Genomic DNA, 18,295 nt, shown 5'->3' with positions numbered 1-18,295 from the left:
AAAAGGAAGACCCAGAGTTACCCTGGAATGCAAACTAGTCACCTTTCTGGGAAATATCATTCACTTAACAGCAGAATGCAGCACACGACTGAAGAGAGAAGAGACAACCAATTTGCTAGCTCTGGAAAGACAGCAGAGAGTAGAAAGGCAGTTTGCCACTTACAGCAGTGTGTCCCCTAAACGATAACGAAGAGGTAGGTGAAAAGCCTGACTACGGAGACGGGGTGAGAATCAAATCAAATCAAATCAAATGTATTTATATAGCCCTTCGTACATCAGCTGATATCTCAAAGTGCTGTACAGAAACCCAGCCTAAAACCCCAAACAGCAAGCAATGCAGGTGTAGAAGCACGGTGGCTAGGAAAAACTCCCTAGAAAGGCCAAAACCTAGGAAGAAACCTAGAGAGGAACCAGGCTATGTGGGGTGGCCAGTCCTCTTCTGGCTGTGCCGGGTGGAGATTATAACAGAACATGGCCAAGATGTAGAAGGTGAAGGTGATGAAGCATACTTCATGAGCTGTAACCAAAAAACAACTGGCATTTGGAAAGTTTAAGGTGAGGGAGAAAGTGTGGTGGAACAAGTACTATTATTGTTAGCATTGTTAAGTAACGTTATCTTGCTAGCTGGAACTAATTCTCCATAAGCTAGCCAGAGAAATGTTGAGCAACATTAGCCAACTTAACTGATAATTTAGTTTATGGTGGGAAAATTAGCTGGCTAATAAAGTCAGTCAGCTAACGTTAGCTAGCTAACGTTACACCATCAGATGAACTAACATCAGATGAGCTAACCAATTCGCTATAGTATTAACTTAACTTGCCATTCTTGAAGTTATAACGCGTTAGTTGCTTACGGGACCCTCGCAATCTATATGAAATGTTGACTAGTTAGCTAGCTAATGAACTAACTACTATCTGTGAACTAACGTTTTCCCTCTACAATATGTGGTTAATGTTCAGAATGAGAGAATTAGGTAAAAATGAGGCGCTGCTTGTTAAACAAGTGGATTGGGGCTCCTGAGTGGCACAGCGGTCTAAGGCACTGCATTTCAGTGCTAGAGGCGTCACTACAGACACCCTGGTTTGAATCCAGGCTGTATCACATCCAGCCGTGATTGGGAGTCCCATAGGGTGGTGCACAATTGGCCCAGCGTTGTCTGGGATTGGCCGGTGTTGGTGTCATTGTAAATAAAATAAAAATCTTAACTGACTTGCCTAGTTAAATAAAGGTTTAAAAAAAAGTGTAGCCAGCCCTGGCTTAAGCTGGATGCCACTATAGAGGTGAAAGGAACACCACACACCACACACTTCCTCTCTTTCTCACTTTTCCAATAAAGTGGATAAAAAGGGGTATGCCAGCTGTACTCTGCCTGAAAGAGATCAATTATGTCAACAAAGGGTCTCATGCTCTGCGGCTGGCACATTGTAGAACAGATGTCTACAGGCAGAAAGTGTACAATGTAATAACCTGCAGTGTAGCCCAAAGATATTGATTTTGTGTTGAACGTCACAGTACAACTTGTGTGTGAGTGAGTGAGGGGGGGGTAAATTAAATGTTTTACTCAGTGAACCTTATTTTTGCACATGTGTAGCCTTGTGCACTTGATCAATGTCTACCATAGTGGCCACTATAATAGAACAACAATAGAATGCCTGTGTGTTTCTGTCACGTCCTGACCTTAGTTCCTTTTTTATGTCTCTGTTTTAGTTTGGTCAGGGCGTGAGTTGGGGTGGGCATTCTATGTTGTGTATTCTATTGTATTTCTGGGTTTGGCCTGGTATGGTTCCCAATCAGAGGCAGCTGTTGATCGTTGTCTCTGATTGAGAACTTACTTAGGCAGCCTGTTTTCCCACTATGGGTTGTGGGTAGTTGTTTTCTGTGTCTGTGTTTTACCATACAGAACTGTTTCGGTTTTCATTTATTTCTTTTGTATTCAGTGTTCGTTTATATTTCATTAAAATATGGACACTTACCACGCTGCACATTGGTCCGATCTTTCCTACTCCTCCTCAGAAGAGGAGGGAAACCATTACAGTTTCATTCTATTTGTACTTTAAGATGTTTTTTTCCCAAGTGCAGGGATTTTTTGCATGCTTCGGTGGAAATTTAAAAAGTGTCACCTTTTTAGCCCTCACCAGTTTGCGTCCCAGGTTACCTCTGCTGTAGAGGATAAGTTCATTAGAGTTAACTTCACCTCAGACCTCAGGACAAATTAATGCGTCACAGAGTTCGTAAGAGACACATCTCAACATCAAATGTTCAGAGGAGACTGCATGAATCAGGCCTTCATTGTTGAATTGCTGCAAAGAAACCACTACTAAAGGACACCAATAATAAGAAGAGACTTTCTTGGGACAAGAAATATGAGCAAATGACATTAGATCTGTCCTTTGGTCTGAGTCCAAATTTGAGTCTTTGTGAGATGCAGAGTAGGTGAACAGATCTCTGTATGTGTGGTTCCCAATGTTTAGCATGTAGGAGGAGTGATGGTGTGGGGTTGCTTTGCTGGTGACACTGTCAGTGATTAACTTTTAATTCAAGGCACACTTAACCAGCATTGCTACCTCAGCATTCTGCAGTGCTACGCCATCCCATCTGGTTTGCGCTTAGTGGGACTATCATTTGTTTTTAACAGGACATTGACCCAACACACCTCCAGGCTGTGTAAGGGCTATTTGACCAGGAAGGAGAGTGATGGAGTGCTGCATCAGATGACCTGTTCTCCACAATCACACAACCTCAACCCAATTGACATGATTTGGGATGAGTTGGACCGCAGAGTGAAGGAAAAGCAGCCAATAGAAGCATATGCGGAAACACCTTCAAGACTGTTGGAAAAGCATTTCAGATGAATCTGGTTGAGAGAATGCCAAGACTGTGCAAAGCTGTCATCAAGGCAAAGGGTGGCTACTTTGAAGAATCTCAAATATAAATTACATTTTGATTTGTTTAACACTTTTTTGGTTACTACATGATTCCATGTGTTATTTCATAGTTTTAATGTCTTCACCATTATTCTACAATGTAGAAAATAGTAAAAAATAAAGAAAAACACTTGAATGAGTAGACTGGTACTGTATATTTTTCACATCAGATAGGCATGCACAGACACACAAACACTATGTAATTGTGTTCCCTCTTCCTTTTATTCATTCTACTTCTTCCTCTCACCCTATTTCCATGAACAGTGAAATGGGAGCTATTATGTACCAGGAGCTGGGAACATATACACACCTTGTGCAATTTTTTTTAATTATCCATGATAGTGTTGTTACACAAACAGATAAGACGGAGAATTCAACACTTCTAAGCTTACTAAATAATACACTTTTGTAGAAAGCTGCAAAATAACATTGCAAATATATTTCCTCCGAAGGCCTTGACAGTCCTGTAAGCTCACAAACTATATATACACTGTAACGACGAAGGAGAGAACATTACAAATAAAAATATAATATAAAATATTCCAAACAGAGATTTTGAATGCCACTGACTGATTGACTGGCATAATGACAGAAACAACGGTTTCAATAGCTAGCAAACACAGCGAGAATAATAGAGCAGAACACAAGAGGAGAGGAAAATGACAAGTCTCAAAATGGGATGTATAATTTCAGAGTTAAATTAAAAATGGCATTTTGAGAGAACATGACTAAGAAGGTATTTATCTTCAACTTTTCTAAACAAAAGCTAGTTTCAAAAGTCAATTTCAACATCAACCTCTTACTGTGGAAAAATACCCCATTAAAACCTAATGTCCAGCTTTAGAAAGGTCTGTGCAATTTTTACACCTGTTATTTCCCGAGGTGAACGAAGAACAAAAGCTAAAAGCGTTTTTATTACCATTTATGTTTCATTCCTTATTAGTGAACCTGTCCATAGAGCGCAAGTGATTTTCTTCAACAAATCTCCTTCGGAATTGTATTTCTAATGACAACCCATTGACAGTCAATCACTTGAACTGTACAAGAATGGACTAAAACCACTACAGAAGTCAAATCAAATCAAACTTTGTCACATGTGCCGAATACAAGTGTAGACTTTACAGTAAAATGCTGACTTACAAGCCCTTAACCAACAGTGCAGTTCAAGAAGAAGAAATGTTTTACCAAGTAGGCCAAAATAAAAGTAATAATAAAAAGTAACACAATAAGAATAAGAATAGAGGCTGTATACAGGGGGAACCGAGTCAGAGTGCAAGGGGGGGGGGGGGTCAATGTAAATTGTCCTGTGGCGGCTGTTTTATGAATTGTTCAGCAATCTAATGGCTTGGGGGTAGAATCTGTTGAGGAGCCTTTTGGTCCCAGACTTGGCGCTCCGGTACCGCTTGCCGTGCGGTAGAAGAGAAAACAGTTTATAACTTGGGTGACTAGAGTCTCTGACAATAGGCTTTCCTCTGACACCGCCTATTATATAGGTCCTGGATGGCAGGAAGCTTGGCCCCAGTGATGTACTGGGCCGTTCGCACTACCCTCTGTAGCGCCTTACGGTTAGATGCCAAGGAGTTGCCATACCTGGCGGTGATGCAACCGGTCTGGATGCTCTCGATGGTGCAGCTGTAGAAGCTTTTGAGGATCTGGGGGCCCAAGCCAAATCTTTTTAGTCTCCTGAGGGGGAAAAGGTTTTGTTGTGCCCTCTGTCTTGGTATGTTTGGACCATGATAGTTCGTTGGTGATGTGGACACCAAGGAACTTGAAACTCTCAACCCACTCCACTACAGCCCCATCGATGTTAATGTGGGCCTGTTCGGCCCGCCTTTTCCTGTTGTCCACGATCAGTTCCTTTGTCTTGCTCACATTGAGGGAGAGGTTGTTGTCCTGGCACCCCACTGCCAGTTCTCTGATCTCCTCCTTATAGGCTGTCTCATCGTTGTTGGTGATCAGGCCTACCACTGTTGTGTCGTCAGCAAACCTAATGATGGTGTTGGAGTCGTGTTTGCCACGCAGTCATTGCTAAAACAAGGAAATGCTCATTTTACAACAATTGTTCAAAGTGTGGTTTAATGTGTTTATTAAAGCTTTTGCTCAATTGAACTATTTCTAACAATCAGTAATTACCTGCTAGAATCATATTACAAAATGGATTTCTGTTGTCCCCACTTGCTTCAAGATGTCCACCATTGTTCCTGTACCCAAGAAAGCAAAGGTTACTGATCTAAATGTCATCATGAAGTGCTCTTTTTTGTAAAAAAAAAAAAAGAAGTTTTATTATACAATACAAAACATACACAAAAATGACAACATGCTGACATACAAACATCCACAGCCTCACCCCTGCCTCATGAAGTGCTTTGCGAGGCTATTTAAGGACCATATTACCTCCACCTTATCCGACACCCACTACAATTTGCATACCACCACAACAGATCCATGGAAGACGAAATCGCCACTGCATACTTTCCTATCCAACCTTGACAAGAAGAACACCTATGTGAGAATGTTGTTCATCAACTTCTGCTCAGCATTCAACACCATAGTGCCCTCCAAGCTCATCACTAAGCTCAGGACCCTGGGTCTGAACCCCTCTCTGTGCAACTAGACTTCCTGATGGGCCAATTCCAGGTGGTGAAGGTACTCCCCATTCACACGACTGCATGGCAACGCACGTCTCCAACTTTATCATCAAGTTTGCTGACGACACAGTGGTAGGCCTGATTACCAACAATGACGAGACAGCCTACAAGGAGGTGAGAGCCCTGGTGAAGTGGTGCCAGGAAAATAACCTCTCCCTCAATGTCAATAAAACAAAGGAGTTGTTTGTGGACTACAGGAGACAGCCATGAGAGTACGCCTCCACCCACGGGGCCACAGTGGAGAGGGTCAAAAGCTTCAAGTTCCACGGAGTGCAAAGTTCCTCCTGAGAAACCTGAAATGGTACCGCTACACTGATACCGTGATGAAGGGGCAACAGCACCTCTTCAACCACAGGAGGCTGAAGAAATTTGTCTTGGAGTCGTGTTTGACCATCTCAAACTTCTACAGATGCACCATTGAGCACCATTCTGTCGGGCTGTATCACCGCCTGGTACGGCAACTGCACCTCCCGCAACCGCAGGGCTCTCCAGAGGGTGGTGCGGTCTTGCCCAGCGCATCACCTGGGGCACAATGCCTACCCTCCAGGACACCTTCAGCACCGGGTATCACAGGAAGGCAAAGAAGATCATCAAGGAGCTCAGCCACCCAAGTTCACCCTGCGACCATCTAGCAGGCAGAGGCAGTACAGGTACATCAAAGCTGGCCCCAAGAGTCTGAAAAGCAGCTTCTATCTCTAGGCCATCAGACTGTTAAACAGTCATCACTAGCCGGCCTAGATTCAATCAGATCAAGCATTAACTGGCGATAGCAGACACCCGCATAGCGGATGTTTTGGCGGTGTTGGAGGTGGAACTGCATTGAGTAAAATAGGTGAGCAGCTGCTCTTGCCATCATTGTCATGAAGCCACACCCACCCCACTTGCATTAGAAGTTTAGAATGAGAATATAAGCTATATAGAAATAATTACGCTCTATCATCCTAATTGAGGTGTAAATTAAATGTCATCTTCCAGTGTTCAAACTTGTAAACAAGGCTGCATGGGATTACTGTTAATGCGACTCCAAGCAGCCAAGAGCAATGTCCACTTTAGGTGTTGTTTCTACATTATTTCAATGAAATTACATTGAACCAATGTGGAAGATGTTGAATTGACATTTGTGCCTAGTTTGTGCCTAGTGGGATACTGTATTCTTGACATAGCTCATCCTATACAACTACTGCTGTACATACCCTTTTACTACTTATATATATTGTATATTGTAGATATTGTCTATACACACCCTGTATTAATATTCCGGACTCTGACATTGCTCGTTTCTTAATTTCTTGTTTATTTTCTTGTTGTCGCGGCACCTGCTTTAACATCTGCTAATATCTGTAAATGATGGAGAAACCATTTGTCCTTCTGTCTTTTTGTATATATTGTGCTGCTTTACCAACTGGGGTGGTTACCCACCATAATGAAACAAACAATGTACCAACAATTGCTGCAATCTCTAAATCATGCATTATTTAACAGCAAATCATACCAAAGCAACTTTGCAGTATTTTCAAGAATGCCTCACAATACAGGTATTTACAAAAGCAAGTACAGTTATGTTCACAGCGTTCTAACGTGACAGAAATATTTGATTATTCAACCATGACTAAGGGTAGATTATAATCCAAAATGTCTTGCAGTGACAGCCAATAGTATTTAAATGTCTGGCTCAAATAAACATGACTTCTCTGTACTCATGAAACTAGTAGGTCTAATAATTTGACCTCAGCTGGTGTTTGGCTATTCTGAGACATGTGCAGTCAAATCTTGGCAGTTGTTTATAATTTCTATTAAATCATTTTTTTATTGCACTTATTCTAGCAACACATTTGAACATCAACATAGGTCATTTTCATTGATAATATCTACTTCCTTACATTTATATTTTAGTCATTTAGGAGACACTCTTATCCAGAGCGATTTATAATTAGTACTTCTTAGCCAAACATAATCAAACATAACTGCTTAATCACTTGTTTCTTAAAAGCAAAGGAAATACATGCAGGCTTTGCACTGTTTACAAAACACTAGTCACTATGAGTCACAGAGTTCACACTTTTAGCAAACTTCTGACGTTGGACAAGACACAGGGCAGGGAATATGTCCACAATAATGGCAGGGTAGTGTCATGGTTGCAGAGAGTTCCATTTCAATCCAGTCAATTCAGGAAATGGGTTGACATTCCAATAATGAATTAAGTTTCCCAATATTTTGACTTTGGTGAATACTGAACTTCAACTCTCTTCCTGAATTGACTGAGTTGAAATAGGCCTCAACCTAAGATGAGTGTACAGGTGTGAGGGTCGGAGGCAGGGGGGCCTAGTCCTTTCTAGGGGGCTTTGACCGGGTAGAGTTGTATTCTAGGTGGTTTTGACCAGGTCGTAGACGTGGATGTGGAAGTCATCGTCGTATTTGATGTAGTAGACAGAGGGTTTGGCTGGAACCTGGTAGATAACCAGCCCCGTTCTTTTCACGCCCTTATCCGTGACGTACTCCACCTGCTTACCCACAAGGCTCTCTGTCTCCTCGCCTGGCTTCCTGTCTGCAGGCAGTAGGTGTTTGTTCTCTGGGAAACAAGAAAATAATAAGATGAGGAAGAAAGAACAGAGAGAATGAAAAAAGATAATTTGCATATGCTGTCGTCTGCCCTTTTACTTCACATACCAAAACAAATACTTCCTCCTCATTCAGGTAGCCTGCTCAGAAGCTAAGCTATTTATTTGCCTTTATTTAACCAGGTAAGTAATTGAGAACACACACTATTTTACAATAACATCCTGAACAGGGAATGAGCATAAGGTATGTATGTGTGTTCCAGTTCTCATGCTCAATTAAAAACTCAAGTCTATTTCACCCAGTAGCCTTACAAGATTTACATGACCTCCTATTTTTTCATATGCTTTCAGTCACCTGCCTTCCATTTAGCTTCACAACAATTACTTCACCACAGATGGTCATAGTACTCTCGACGTCGTTCTCTTCCTATGTCCCTATTCCAACTTCAGTGCTGTACGCAGTAAACTCCAGTACTATGCCTTCTTAAAACCTTGAGTGTAGAGGGCAGTATTTTGATGTTTGGATGAAAAACACACCCAAATGAAACTGCCTATTTCTCGGGCCCAGAATCTAGAATATGCATATAATTGTCAGATTAGGATAGAAAACACTCTAAAGTTTCCAAAACTGTCAACATATTGTCTGTGAGTATAACAGAACTGATATTGCAGGCGAAAGCCTGAGGAAAATCCAACCAGGAAGTGCTGTTTTTCCTGAAACGTCTCTGTTCCATTGCATGCCTTCCCTCCATTTAAAGGGATATCAACCAGATTCCGTTCTCTATGGCTTCCACATGGTGTGAACAGTCTTTAGACATACTTTCAGGCTTTTATTCTGAAATATGAGCGAGAAGGATCACATGCGCAACAGCTTGGAGCAGACATTTTCTCTCTCTCCTATTGAAAAAGCTACGGTCCGGTTGAAATATTAATCGATTATAAACAACCTGAGGATTGATTATAAAAAACGTTTGACATGTTTCTACGAACTTTACGGATACTATTTGGAATTTTTATCTGCCCCGTCGTGACCGCTCGAGCCTGTGGATTTCAGAACAAAACGCGCTAACCAAATGGAGGTATTTTGGATATAAAAATAATCGTTATGGAACAAAAGGAACATTTATTGTGTAACTGGGAGTCTCGTGAGTGCAAACATCCAAAGATCAAAGGTAAGTGATTCGTTCTATTGCTTTTCTGACTTTCGTGACCAATCTACTTTGCTGTTTGTAATGTTTTGTCTGCTGAGAGAGATGTCCTAACATAAATGCTTGGATATGCTTGGCGCTCTGCAATTCAGCGGATGTTGACAAAAATGATCCCGCTAACGGGATGTGTGCGCCAAGAAGTTTAAGAAGATAAGATACTGTAGAGCTATACCAACATGAGTGTACCCTTGACAATCAAAAGGACCACCATCCCCATTACTATGTTAAATGAGGTTTCCCTTTGGTCAGCACTAACATTGCATAAATCCTGAGATGATCATAATAGGCTATTTGAGAGGGAATGATAACTATCTCTGGCAGTGTCTGAGAATGTTTAATCTTTTATTTGTATAGTCCAGATTTATCAGTGGACCGATTATCTCTCTCCATTTCTGTCTCTCTGTATTGCCCTTCCCTCTTTTTACAGGATTAGGGAAATAGCTGATTCCAACCAAAGAAAATTAAAACAAATACTCCAAAACAAATAAAAGCTCTTACCTGCTTCAGGGAGGATGCGGAGGTCTCCGTCCTTATAGTCGTCCCAGAGCTGGTACATGTAGAGCACAGGGTCCTTCTCATAGGTGATGTAGTACCAGTTGGTCATGATGGGGGCGCGAGACAGCACCATGCCCCGCCACTCGTTCTTCTCACCGTCCTCCTTCTCAAACAGGTGCTCCACAGCCTTCCCCACCAGCTCTGGCGCATCATGGGGCACCTTGATCTTGTTGTTTACTATAGGGGTAAACCACAGATTTTATAGTGTTGAAAATAAATCAAATAACAACATGGTTAAGCAGACCGAATTCTGCGCTCACTTTTGGTTTAAAATTAAACAGAATGTGAGCTTTCGCAAGACAAGGCAGATTCCACCAGGCAACTAAAATAGTTCCCCAAGTTGGGAAAGGTAGAGGGAATAGCATTGCTTTTTATGTGTACTTTGGGGGGTGACTAGAGGTGGAAACACAAATACTCAATTTCAAAACCACTCCTAAGCACTTGTGTAGATCTGAATGGCATGGATAGCTGTACACATATACAGTAGAAGCGAGGTGCTAGGGTTCATAATGGGATTGAGTACAATTATATTGCACAGAGTTGTGGTTTGCTGTACGGAAGAAGAATACAATTATCAATGAGGGGAAATTACACATGATAAGGCAATGGTAGGGCATTAACTTGGGGATAAGGAGAGTAAAGGGAGATAAGGTTATACAGGCTTTTCTATACAATTCTCTCTCTCTCTCGGAGGACCTGAGCCCTAGGACCATGCCTCAGGACTACCTGACATGATGACTCCTTGCTGTCCCCAGTCCATCTGGCCGTGCTGCTGCTCCAGTTTCAACTGTTCTGCCTGTGATTATTATTATTTGACCATGCTGGTCATTTATAAACATTTGAACATCTTGGCCATGTTCTGTTATAATCTCCACCCGGCACAGCCAGAAGAGGACTGGCCACCCCACATAGCCTGGTTCCTTTCTAGGTTTCTTCCTAGGTTTTGGCCTTTCTAGGGAGTTTTTCCTAGCCACAGTGCTTCTACACCTGCATTGCTTGCTGTTTTGGGTTTTAGGCTGGGTTTCTGTACAGCACTTTGAGATATAAGCTGATGTACGAAGGGCTATAGAAATACATTTGATTTGATCAAATTCATCTGTTATGTACATGCTGGTCTGGAGCAAAGACCTGCACACACAGTAGCTCTTGTGTATTTTGTAGATAGACTGACTGGACTTCCAATTGGTGAACAGTGTTTAGCAAACTGAGACAAAACTTTGGAAACAAAATGTAAATACGTTGTTTTAAACTTCCTAAAGTTACATTAATTACTCAGCAGGCTATCTTAACCATATGGGAGATGTCTGCTATGCTACCGTTAAGGCAGAAAAATAACCCGGATGGAGATTCGCTTTGACAAAAACGAGACTGACGGTATAATGGAATAATTGAAGATTCTCAATGCGAAAATGGTCACAATGCAAACGACTCTTGAAAAGCAAATAAACAGCAAGGTCGACAGCCTTCGTGACAACATGGAGAAGCTGGTCATAGAAAATCTAAATCTCATAAACTGATTTGGAGCAGAAAGCCAAATAAATCTGTGAAGATATTGACCTGGATATGGCGCTCCTGAGTTCAAGAATGGGCAGTATCGAGGACAAAAATGTAACACAACAAGAACCCAACTAAACAGTTTGACCCAGACGCATCTATAATAGTAACCTTACAAGGACAACAAAGACACAGCAGAAAAGGAGGGGAGCTGTCACCGAGGGTGTCAGAGTTGGTGGCCACCGAAAGAATGAGAGCAAGAGGCTGGGGACCAGGAGTCGTGAAGGTCACATTAAAGATAAAGGGGATGTCCTCCGGCTAAAGCATCATCGGTCCACACAAATGGAATAATCAAAATCAACTTCAAAACTTCAAGATTTCTACATTTCGGGGAATGGGAGGATGATGAAGCAGTTCTCCTGATCCCTAGGGCGACCACAGACGCCGGGACTAACAGATCATGTCCCGGCTTAACAATTGTATTTAATTCACTGGAACGTTAATGGATGGACGACCTCAAATTCTACTCTTAGAACATTACTACTACAGGCCCTACACCCTGACTATTCATCTGAATGAAACTCATTTGTCTGGTGACTCCACTATTGACTTGGATGGTTATTCTTGGTTTGGACACAACCGAAACGTTCATATAAGAGCAAGAGCCCCTAAAGCTTCAGGTGGCATCTGACTTTTTTTAGGAACAAATTGAACAATATAGAGTGAACATTGTGGACAAGTCAATGGATGGAAAAATTGGTGTAAGATTTGAACACCATGTGTCTAGTTAAATTTTAAAAAACATTATTTTGTTATTTTGTCTTGTTATTTACCACCGGAGGGTTCTACAAGGGGAACTCTCCACTTGTTGGCGCAGGTGTATTCTCTGGACACTGAAAGTGTTCACAACCCTTGACTTTTTCCAATATTTCTTGTGTTACAGCCTGTATTTAAAATGGATTAAATTGGGATTTTGTGCCACAAGCCTACACACAATACCCTCTTCATATTTTCAAGCATGGTGGTGGCTGCATCATGTTATGGATGTGCTTGTCATTGGCAAGGACTAGGGAGTTTTTCTTAGGATAAAAAAAAGAAACAGAATAGAGCTAAACACAGGCAAAATCTTAGAGAAAAACCTGGTTCAGTCTGCTTTCCAACAGACACTATGAGACAAATTCACCTTTGAGCAGGACAATAACCTAAAACACAAGGCCAAATATATACTGTAGGTGTTTACTAAGACGACATTGAATAGGTCATTAGTGGCCAAGTTACAGTTTTGACTTAAACCAGCTTGAAAATCTATGGCACGACTTAAAAATGGCTGTCTGGCAATGACCAACAACCAATTTGACTGATCTTGAAGAATTTTCAAAAAAAAAAAAGGGCAAATATCCAATTAGAGACTTACCCAGAAAGACTTAACTGTAATCGCTGCCAACGGTGATTCTAACAGGGGTGTGAATACTTATGTAAATTAGATATTTCATTTTCAGTACATTGGCTAAATGTTTTAAAACATGTTTTCATGTTGTCATTGTGAGGCAGATGGGTGAGAAAAATAAATATTTAATACATTTTGAATTCAGCCTGTAACACAAAATGTGGAATAAGTCAAGGGGTATGAATACTTTCTGAAGGTACTGTATATATTCGGTGACCTGAACAGTCGTATCTGTGATCTGAAAGATTGTTTAATTGACATTGATGTTATTGCACCTAAAGTTGCTTTAGACACAGGTTTAAATAGGCATGAGTTCTCAAAAGGATTCCAAATTCTGCATTCTAGATGGTAGATTATCACCACAAAATGATAATTTTGTCAACAAAGTGAAAAGCAGTCGTCAACTATATTATAACACCTCATGACTGTCTGAATTCATGTGTGGAGTTGAATGTGATTACCTCAACTGAGAAAGTAAAGGTAAAGGTCCTGAGTGTATTGGCCTGATTGGAGGCCTGATCCTTCATTGTTGTTTCTGAAACTATACTGGGGAGGAAGGTGATGTAGGCTTATCAAAGACAAGTGCAAATCAGACCAAAAGAAGGCCTAGAAACCTAGCGGACCATTTTCTTTCATCTGACATGTGCTGTACTGTTCTTATGGACCTTATTGATAACCTGGATTTTTGCCAGAAAACACAATATAATATTGATCAGTGGTATGGCCGGTTCTGTGATGTACTACATGATGCAATGGAAAAGTGTTTCCCTGTTAAAATCAGTATCATCCAAGCCTGAGACCTCAACAAATTGGTAAACTGTTACTGGAATAAAGAGTTAAGTCATTTATGGTTTGTAATGAGTGTTGCAGAAAATATGTTTCTAAAATGTAACGACCAATCAATGAGAAGAGGTTTAAGGGAAGAGTTTAAACAGTGTCAACATATCTTTGACAACAACCTAAGTTCTAGAAGAGGAGATTCAGAAGGGGCCAAGCACTGCATCTTGAACAACTGCAAAGTAACAACCCTCAGCAATTTTGGACTGAAATCAATAAACTGGGTCCGAAAAGAGTTATTGAAAATTCAAATGGAAATCATACTGGAAAATTATCAACTTGAACATAAGAAGAATTGTGTATTAACAGGGAGAAGGATTTTGTTAACCTATTTTCAGGCAATAATATACCACCTGTGCTTGATGATTAATTATAAATTATACATGTAACTTAAAGAATGGGTTGGAAATTGAGATAAATAGGGCTGGATACACCTCAAACGTGCTCCTGAATTGACTTGAGGAAGTTAGGAATGCTGTTGAAAGCAAAATAAGAAAAGCAATAAGAATAGCAGAGTTGCCAAATGAAGTCCTAAAGTCTACTAGGTTACTGCAGACTCTTTTGTCTTTTACTATTGTACCCGGATGATATCGTTCTCATTGCAGAAAGCGAGTTTGATTTGCAATGTATGCAGAACACAGTCAATCTCTGGTGTACCAAATGGAGATGAATGATTAATGAGACAGTAAGAAGTTTTCATATTCTCTTTTGAAGTAATGCCCCTAAAAACACTAACTCATATTGGTTTCCTTTTGATGAATGTATGACCTTTAAAGAGGGTATAAAGTATGTACTAGATTCTGCAGATAGCATGTTGGGGTCTGTCGTAAGTACACTGAAAGTCTGTAAAGACCTGGGCTATTGTACATATTCACAGCACTTTAGTTCATGTGTGTCCTATACTGAACTATGCTGCTGGAATCAGGGGTTTTATAGAATCCAAAACAGCAGACTCTATTCAGAATGGAGCCATACAATGTTTTCTGGGAGTGTGTAAGTTTGCTCCAAGCCTTGCTATTCAAGGAGACATGGGTTGGGAGCTCTGTGAAATAAGACAAGAGGGGTGAAATTATTAGGTTATGGAACAGCCTTATCAATATTCCAGTGGACAGAATAACAAAAAAAAAATTCTACTGGGATAAAACACACAACTACCCTTGGACAACGGAACTCGATGCCATATTTAAGGAAGCTGATCTACAACACTTTAGAAACAAGTTAGGATGCAGTATGATCAAACACAAGTTAACCCTTAGCTACAATGAAAATTGGTAAACGGACTAAACCAAAACTCTGAACTTACAGCCAGATCAAAAGCAGCTACGATCTATGACCTTATGTCACCTCTCACCTAACCAAAAGGTCCTTGTGTGCCCAGTTGAGAACCAGGATGGATACTGCCTCTGACAATTTGAAGTACGTAGGTTCAATGACATTGATGAAGAAGAGCGACTATGTACTATCTGGGATTTAGGAGGTTGAGAATGAAGTGCACATTTTATTGTACTGTATATGATGATTTGAGAGCTATACTGTTTGCTAAAATGTTGCAAAGAAAACGAACTATTCTGGATTTTAAAAAATATTTTTAAAAATGGCAATTTACAAAAATTGTATCTCCAAAGCTTGGAAGATGCAACACGGTAAACTGTATTCTTCAAAGGTTTTCATGAGATTATTTTTTCCTAAATAGCCAATTTCTGTATACACTAAAGTTTTTTGCCAGATCAGGACCTAACATAAGGACAACTCAGAGTATGCTGTTCTGTTCTTCTGAAATGGACTACATTTTCTTCATACCATGTTACTTTAGACCATTATAAAATAAATAATGGATTTATTGTGAAGGTGTAGGCTATATTACAGGGATTTATTAGGCTTTCTATAATATAGATGTTTCAAAGTTCTCCATCGGTGGCTTGTAGACTACGTGTGGAAGCCAGGAGAGGCTAAATGTGTTTATGTTCATTAACGGTCAATTACCGTGAGATCGGAAGTTATTTGCTTGACAATCACCGGCTGACTAAATTTAGTGACCGCCATAGCCCTACTCGTGATCAACCTGGTTAAATAAAAGCTTCAACATACTCAAATAGCAAGCCAACCCACCGACTTTCTCTGTTAAAACCTGGAGGTTGGACACTCGCTCATCCTTGAACAGCTCAATGCCATAGACGCAGTCGAATCCGTCGTATTTGACCATGTAGAGGGAGGTGTTAACGGTGAGGCGCTCCAGCACTGTGCCTTTCCACTTGGTCAGGTTTCCCTTCTCCCTCCAGATGTGCTCAATCCGCATGCCCAGCAGGTTGTTAGGGTCCGGGGTCGATGACAGAGACGAACCTGAACTCTCACTCAGCTCACCGCTGCTACGCTTTCTGAGGGGAAGGGAGAGAAGAATATAGGCTCTTCATCTATGTTTGTAATGTCTTTTTCGTTATGTGTCAGACCCCAGTAAGACTAGCTGTCTCCATTGGCGTCGGCTAATGGGGATCCAATTTTTTTTTTTTAAGTAATCTGTAGCTAGAGGACTTCTGCTCTCTCCAGGAGTAGCTAAGTATCAGTTATTTGTCTTAATCAGTTGTTGCCCTATCTTTTGTTGGCTAGTGCCATTACTTTTTTCATACTAGCACTTTGCTGATAACTATATTGAGGTAAAACTTACTATGATTGTGATATGTGGTTGTCTCACTTAGACATCTTTACACTACATTTAAATAAGAATTTGTTCTTAACTGACTTGCCTGGTTAAATAAAGGTAAAATAAAAAATAAAAAAGTCACTATGGATAAGAGCGTCTGCTAAATGACAAATGTAAATGTAAAATGGGTCAAATAAATTCAACCCACTGGGCACAGACGTCAATTCACAGTCTATTCCACGTTGGTTGAACGTAATTTTGTTGAAATGACGTGGAAACAACGTTAATTCAACCATCGTATGCCCAGTGGCCCGTTCAGGTTCAAGCAAACCAGGAAACACACAAAACAGTACTAGAATATCAGTGAAATAACCAACAAGTGATTCAACATACCTGCCCCTTTTCTTGGACATATTTCCATAAATTCACACAATCCTGTGGGTAGAGGGCAAAGAGTGTATTTTACAACGCAAAAACATTTAATAATCTCAATCTTGAGAAAGTCATTTGATACAGTTGTATTGTGTGTTGGATTATGAGTTTATATTTTACTAGGTTATATGGATAACACATGGACAGTGTCTTGAGGAGCAGAAAGACCTATATTCAAGTTACAAAGGAAGAAGGCACACATATTTACCTGGGGATTCTGGACACTCATAACAATATTGCCTAAATTACAGTGTTATCATATGGCATAATTATGATTGCGTAAATTATGCTGTCCCCCACAACCAACAAACCCACACCCACCAATGTAGTCTACAAGTAGTCCTACAGAATTGGTTATTTTACCCATGTAGCCTAGTAGTTTCCCGCGAGTAGACCACAGGCGTTGTTACATTGTAGCCATACCGGATGTCAACAAACAACAATGTCGCCCTCCCTCTCGCTATATAACCTCTTTCAACTTCTGCCAGTGCAATTTCCTATACAATCATGTCGCGTCTCTAGTGTCATTTCGCTGCGACCAAGTTTCGAAAAATTGTAGCAATTAGATTTTTCTGGACTAGACAAGAGATATACCTGGCGACAGACAATCAAGTTGAAGCCATCCTGTAAGCAGAGGTGTAGCTTATCACATTCGTAATTTTTGTTCAGATGTTGACAATTGTTTTTCAAAGGCGCGCGTGCCTATTTGCGACATCAACGTCGATGTAACAATCAACGTCATGTAATCATGTATAGGCTACAGTGAGGTTGTTTTGTGACATAAAACTGACCTCTGGTCTACAGTAAAACGACCATTGCGGTATTCACATTTGCATTACAATAGCGCACGCAACAGGCGAAGTTGACGCACTGGAGGGCTTGAATTACAGCAGGCCTATACTCTAGTGTAGTAAAACGATTATTAAAGTAGAATAAATATTTAAACAGAGTTACCTGGGCACTATTTTCATATCTACTTCCCTCTGCTGAGCAGAATCCACCTCATGAAAGCTACAAGGAAATAGTCTTACTACGGAAACTACAACTACCAAGATAGGTCTATGTCTCAAAGAACTGTTCATTAAATCAGTGTACTTCTCAAAGGACGCTGGGAGTTGGTGTCCATTACGTCACTCACCATAAATCCATGGAAAGTGATTGGGTGCTGTATCTCACAAAGGAGCGGACATGTTTTAATTTAGCATACATCTACAGTGTGGCTTTGGCAAGCATTTAAAGATTCCGTGTGTATCTATTTTGCCTATCTGTTAGTAAACTTTGAGGCCAATAGGCTACGTAGTGAACTAACCTACATTTCCCACCATGCAATACATTTTGTGAATTGTCTTTCCCAATATTCGTTATCTCTCTCCGCCTCTCACAATCCGACTGCTGTACCCGTACTGTACATAATCAACTAGAGCTACAGAGCAGACTGATCAGAAAATACCTGACACAGGACCTCTGAATCTCAATGGATGTCATCAGTCATGTCCAAAAGGAGGCTCCTAAATATCTTACTCAAATGGTGGAAAACGTATACAATTCTCATA

The 18,295-nt window shown here is 40.6% G+C and overlaps 1 protein-coding gene across 2 annotated transcripts; it reads right to left on the bottom strand.

Annotated features, from left to right (window-relative positions):
• Positions 1-4,994: 4,994 nt before the first annotated feature.
• Positions 4,995-17,828, bottom strand: LOC109901016 (spindlin-1). Of its 2 annotated transcripts, none has more exons than XM_020496986.2 (5): positions 17,697-17,828; positions 16,704-16,745; positions 15,782-16,047; positions 9,838-10,071; positions 4,995-8,142 (listed from the first exon to the last, which is right to left on the bottom strand). In XM_020496986.2, the coding sequence occupies exons 2-5, from the start codon at positions 16,721-16,723 to the stop codon at positions 7,937-7,939; spliced, it is 726 nt and encodes a 241-aa protein (XP_020352575.1). In that variant the 5' UTR covers positions 16,724-16,745; positions 17,697-17,828; the 3' UTR covers positions 4,995-7,936. The 2 variants fall into 2 exon arrangements, with proteins under 2 accessions (XP_020352575.1, XP_031662796.1); XM_031806936.1 differs by lacking the exon at positions 17,697-17,828 and adding an exon at positions 17,106-17,377.
• Positions 17,829-18,295: the final 467 nt, after the last annotated feature.

The sequence above is a fragment of the Oncorhynchus kisutch genome, linkage group LG27, assembly GCF_002021735.2.
Source record: "Oncorhynchus kisutch isolate 150728-3 linkage group LG27, Okis_V2, whole genome shotgun sequence".
NCBI classification, from domain to species: Eukaryota; Metazoa; Chordata; class Actinopteri; order Salmoniformes; family Salmonidae; genus Oncorhynchus; species Oncorhynchus kisutch.
This window is presented reverse-complemented; position numbering and strand designations above follow the sequence as displayed.